General features: G+C 26.2%; 1 protein-coding gene across 1 annotated transcript; it reads right to left on the bottom strand.

The window, feature by feature from the left end:
* Positions 1-2908: 2908 nt before the first annotated feature.
* Positions 2909-4495, bottom strand: LOC137810066 (karrikin insensitive 2 receptor CA). Its single transcript, XM_068611190.1, has 2 exons — positions 3801-4495; positions 2909-3700 (listed from the first exon to the last, which is right to left on the bottom strand). The coding sequence occupies exons 1-2, from the start codon at positions 4166-4168 to the stop codon at positions 3250-3252; spliced, it is 819 nt and encodes a 272-aa protein (XP_068467291.1). The 5' UTR covers positions 4169-4495; the 3' UTR covers positions 2909-3249.
* Between the last annotated feature and the right edge of the window lie 1597 nt (positions 4496-6092).

Raw genomic sequence — 6092 nt, 5'->3', positions numbered from 1 at the left:
GAAATCTAAGTCGGTTTGAACCATCTTATTTTAAATTTATAAGTTAAAATTAAAATTAAAAAAATTGAAGTTATTATTACCAAAACATTTTTCAGTTTTTTAAACTTAAAAGCTTATTTTCAACTAGATTTGTTTTTAGTAATTTTTTCAAAAGATATTTTTGTTTCAAACTACTTTTGTCTAATAGAAAACATTTTGTCGGATATTCTGTCATTTCATTTTCTATTTTTTAATGAATAGGTACAAAAATGTAATATTATTGTTGTCTTAATTTTATTCTGAATAGTAATATAAAAATAATTCTTAAAGTTAATTACTTGTTTTTATTATATTTATATATATATATATATATATATAATTTTAAACATTGAAATAATATAAAATATCTATAATTGTTTGCAAATGTAAGAAATGATAAAATTCATGTTTTAGACAATCAAATAATACTTTAATTAATATAATATTATTAAATGTATTATTAATTATTGTTATATAATAGGTTTGTTTAATTAAAATCTCAAATTTTTTTCTTATTGATGTAATCTTTTCTTTAAATAAATTTTAAAACTATGTGAATTTTAATTTTAATTTAATTTTATAAAATATAATTTATATCTATTTATTTTCTATTAATTGATTTTATAATTGACTTCTTTTGCGAGAATGGGTATATATATGAATAATATTATAGTGATGAGACAATAATTATAATAAAATTTAATTAAAATAAAATTTAAATAACTTTTAATATCATTTTATAAAGAAAAATTTATGTTTAACTTAATATCACATTATTAATTTATAAAATAAATTTTATATTCTCTTATATATTATAAATTAGTCTTATTTGTAATATACATAGAATCTTAAATAAATAATAATATATAGTTATGTATAAAAGGGATTTCTCATTATAACTATTTTTTTATATACATAAATGTTTTTTAATTCTAACATTATTTAATATATCTCATATTATTAATATGATGAAGTATTTTGTCATTTTATATAAATTATTTAAAAAATAAAATTATTTTTTAATTTTTTAAATTAATATTAATGTACAATTTTTATATTCTTTACCATTCTCTTAATTCCTTATTTCAAGACAACAAAGGAAGAAAGAGAGAGCATGAGAGCATACTCTTACATGTTTCCACACCAAATCTCACATATCAAATAAAATAACATTAATTTTCAATCACTCTCTTCACTCAATTTCAAGTAACTATATTATTTGGTAAAATCATTATTTTTTTGTATCTACCATCAAGTGAATCATAATCTTAATGTGAACATCATCACACTCTCCAATCCCAACACTACCAATAAAAGAAGAGAATTTTTTGGACGAAAAATATAACTTAAACCGAAGAAGAAAAAAAATTGTTTAATCAATTCAAGATTTTTCTTTTACATATTATTTTTTGTTTTTCAATTTCGACTCATCCAAAATTATTTTTATTTGTATGTTAAAATTCATTCATCCTGAAAGTTAAATAAATAAAAAAATACAGTTCCAAAATCATTTCTATTTTTATGTTAAATTTCTTTCATCATAAATAAAAAAAAAATGCATATACACATGGTCTCCGATACTCGTAATAATGTGGATGAAAAGTTGGTTTCTGTTATCCATTAGAAATGTTGTGTTTTACTTTATACCAGCAATAATGGAAGTTAAGGCCAGACAAGTTCAAGGAGTCACGTTTCATTGTTATTTACTAAAAATAAATAAATAAAATAAATAAATAAATAAATATATATATATATATATATATATATATATAAAATAGAAAGTTTCTTATTTGTTTAGTTCTGTTTGTCCTTATTGAAAGCTACCTATATTTTAAAGACTTGTTTTTAAAAACTGATTGACTCGGTTTCTTTTTTCAAATAGAAAAAAAAATGAGTTAAACATACATGGTTGAAATTAATTTAATTATGTTAATTAGTTTTAAAAATAATGTTAATTTATTTTATAATATAATATTTTATAACCGTGTGTAGCTTAAAGTTTTGTAGCCCTCATCTATACACACGTGTGTAGCTTATAACTAACCTATTTTATAGCTATCATCACGTTATTTGCATTCATAACAACAAAAACTGTTTCTTTTCTTCTTTTACATCGGTTACCCCTTTTTATTTAATGCTTTTTTTCATTATATGTCATTCTATTTATAAAAGAGGATTATATGCTGAGAGCACTAGATTATAATTAAAAAGATAAATATTTTTTTTAAATGACGTAATTTTGAAGAAACAAAGTTTCTTTCACAGTAAATCATTCTATAATCGTTTTTTAAATAAAATATTATATTATAATAAAACAATAATTTATTAGATATTTAGGTTTAAGTGAATGAAATTGTTGTTAATATATTATTGTTTTTTTTTTTTTAAATTACATTGCTCAAATCATATTTATAAATTGATATATTTTAATGTGTTAAAGTAACATTTTCCTCTAGAAATAAAGTTATTTGTAAGTATTTTTAGTTTAGAAACATTTATTTTCAAACTGTTTCAAGTCGAGTAAGGATAACATGATTTAATAAAATATAAATAGTAAAATTAAAGGGACATATATCTTGTAATAAATCCACTAAATAAAGATTTAAAAAAAACCCACAAAATAATAATAAATGGAAAGAAACAAGCAAACATTACATAATGATGACAAACTTTGACAAAATGTTTATACAAATTCACTTTTTACATAACTTCGGCATACATGGTTATATAACTTTTTATAGTTTATCTAATTCTCTGTTAAAAATTGAATTGCCTATTTGATTCTTACAATTATAATATTTTTTGTTACAATAATTTTTTTATTTAGATTTCAACGTGGGGACTTACAAAAATAAAAATAACATGTACATTGAAAAGATAAAAAAAAATATACGAATAATGTAGAAACTATTATTAAATATAAAAGCTAAACGATAATTTGTTCATAATCATAAAAAAGACAAACGAGTAACTAAACCTAGATTTAAAACATTTTATAACAGTTGAAACGTACTGCACTGGTTCCTTTTCTCGCTGTTCATAGTTCATCAACCTTCCACGCACCACGGCGACATTGACATTTGATTCCCACTACTACAGAGTTTCTAACTCTACGGTTCATACAACAAAGTGAACAAAAATAAAATAAAATAAAAAACGAAGCACACTTCACATACACACACAGAGAGATTCCAATTTCCGACGGAGTCAAGTGGATCATTCATCAGGTGTTCACCTTCTTGCTTCAATCTCGAGGTGAATGTGTTCGAGCAGCACCGGAATAACGATATCCGGCGAGCTTAACTGCGGCAAATGGCCATCGGTGGCAATAACCTCCACGATGGAGTTAGCAGCAATGTTTTGGTGGAGGAACTCCGAGATCACCACCGGAACCGCCATGTCTTTCTCGGCCTGTATGATGTGGCAGGGGACACTGACAAGACTCAGAATGTGTCTCATGTCGCTTTGGAATATCGTCCGCGACACCATCAGCCCTATGTCGGGCCTCATGTTGAACAGCGTCCGACTAAACTCCTGCACCGCCACAGACTCCAAGTCTCCGCCCACAGCCAGCGGAGCAAACCCATAGCACCACGCTTTGTAATTGGCCGACATAGCATCGAACAGCTGGTTCAGCTCTTCCTGCTCAAATCCTCCATAGTAATCCACGTCGTTCAAATACCTTCCCCGAAAAGGAGAACAAATAATTGAAAATCAGTATAAAGAGTACTCATAAACTATTCTTTATCCAGTGACTACTATTCACAATTATATATATATACCTGGGGGAAGCGCCGACCATAACGAGCTTGGTGAAGAGATCTGGGCGAGCAATGGAAGCAATAGCACCAATCATTCCGGAAACAGAGTGGCCAACGAAAATGCAAGATTCAATTTGGAGCTCTTCTAAAATGGCAAGCAAATCAGAGGCGTAACCTTCTAAGGTGGAGTAACGCTCGAAATCGAAGTAGTCAGGGTTAGTGGTACCCGCGCCCATGTTGTCGTAGAGAACGACACGGTAATCATGGACAAGATAAGGTACAAAGTGTTTCCAAACAGATTGATCCGTGCCAAAGCCGTGACCCAGAACGATGTAATCGGTGCCTGATCCCAAAATTTTCACGTTATGAGCTTCCGCTGCTATCCCCATTCCTCCTTCTTCCTCTCTGTTATCACTTTTGCTTAGTTACCGACCACGACCACGACCACCGTGTGAAAGCACGACTTTCGGGATTCCACGTTCGCCGCCCTTTATTGTATTCGGATTTCCACGGGGAACTAGTGGCACCACATATACAGATATACAATAATTATCTTGCAAGAACTTCACTCCGAATAGATAAACTGCGATTTTATTGGTCACCAAAAAGAAGATTCGGGATTTCTAGTTGTTCGCTGGATGAGAAATCGAGTGGACAAAAATGTCCCCAATTTAGAAAGGAAAACTGCCCACCCTATCCTGAATTAAATTCAACACAGATAAGTAATATTTTAAAACATTGTATTTGAGTTTTATTTTTATAATTAAAAAAAAATAAAAAATTATTATATTTATAAATTATTTTTTTTAGTCACATGCATGCTATTTTTATTTTGTTGTGGTTACTTTAAGTTTAAATAAAAGAGTTGAAAAAATTCAAAGTGGTGCTGAGGTACAAATTGAATTTTAAAGAGTCAACAGTCTATTAATCCATCACTGAAAAATGTAAAAAAAATGAAGTTAAATCCATCCATTTAATTTTACAAGTCATTAATAATATCTATACTATTTGTCAAAATCCAATAAATTCTTCTACCAGGGACCAAAATTAATTCAATAAGTTTTTTCATATTTTTCTTGAATTTACCTTTTTTTTAAAATTCAAAAATACCCATTTAAATTTATTTTACAAAATTTAGTTTGACTCTTTGCCAAAACAAATTGTTTAGAAGATATTTTCATTTTTTTTATTATTATGGATAGAATTCGTGAAATTTTGTTAATGGGGGTGGATTGGATATCCATGAACATTATTAAAGGATGGATTGATTTAATGTTTTATTAAATAAATAGAATCTGTAGTTATTTTGTATGGATCAAAATCAAATAATGAAATCTAATATATTATAATTTTGAATTTTGTTTTAATTCATTTAATTTTTTGGTCATATTTTAAAACAGCTGTAACAAACCAGTTTGGGTCACTTTTTTTTAAAAAATAGATCCAAAATAAAATGTGAATTTTTAAAATTTAATTACATGAGTGAAACTAATTTTAATTTTTAGATAATGATTTTATGTAAAATAATTTTCTTGTTTTTTTAAATTATTATTATTTTAAAAAATGAGTCTATTTAATCTAACTCATTTGAACTAAAAATGAAGCAGAGTAATCAAAGTAGTTTGATTTAATTTAGGTTATACATTTTTTAAGATACAACTCATTTTAAGAGTTTTTGTCCAATCTATTTAGAGAGCTATATGAACAAATAAATAAATAATTCTTAAAAGTGGACTATGTGAGTTATTATGGTTTAAAAATATTCTTTAAATACATTATATATTAAATATTTTGTGTACTTAGTATGTAGATGATGAGCTTTTTTTAGTGTGTTATCAAGATATTGATGTTCTATAATATATTACTCTGAGAAGTCGAGGTTTTATGGTGCATTACTTGAGTGTCCAAGATACTGAGCTTTAACTCTAACATCAAATTAAAAATTTAAAAACGAATTAACATGAACTACACAGTAAGCAATCTACAAATCATGATAAACAATAGTTGAACCTAATTAATGATAAACAATAGTTGAACCTAATCTAATTATATGTACAATATTAGAGACTAAAAATAAATGAATATTGAAAATATAAAGTTAATAAATTTCTGTCTTTATTATATACAAATAAAAAATAATTTCAACGTCAAAGTAATAATAAATACCTTTATTAAGTGCTCAACACAAAAGACCCAAATATTAAAGATCTAAAGACCAATATCCAAACACATGGAAAAAAAATGCACAAAGAAAAAACCGATCCTACAAAAAATTTACGAAAACATCAATAACACATTTCCCAATATACTTTT

Source organism: Phaseolus vulgaris, chromosome 2 (genome assembly GCF_051622355.1).
Source record: "Phaseolus vulgaris cultivar YP4 chromosome 2, ASM5162235v1, whole genome shotgun sequence".
Lineage (NCBI taxonomy): Eukaryota > Viridiplantae > Streptophyta > Magnoliopsida > Fabales > Fabaceae > Phaseolus > Phaseolus vulgaris.
The sequence above is the reverse complement of the archived record's forward strand: the minus strand, read 5'-3'. Positions and strand labels throughout refer to the sequence as shown.

Excerpts from the sequence above, each read along its gene's own strand:
- LOC137810066 (XM_068611190.1), bottom strand. The coding sequence starts at position 4,168 with ATGGGGATAGCAGCGGAAGCTCATAACGTGAAAATTTTGGGATCAGGC. Across the intron at positions 3,701-3,800 it reads ATGGTCGGCGCTTCCCCCAG|GTATTTGAACGACGTGGATT; the intron begins GTATATATATAT and ends TTTTCGGGGAAG.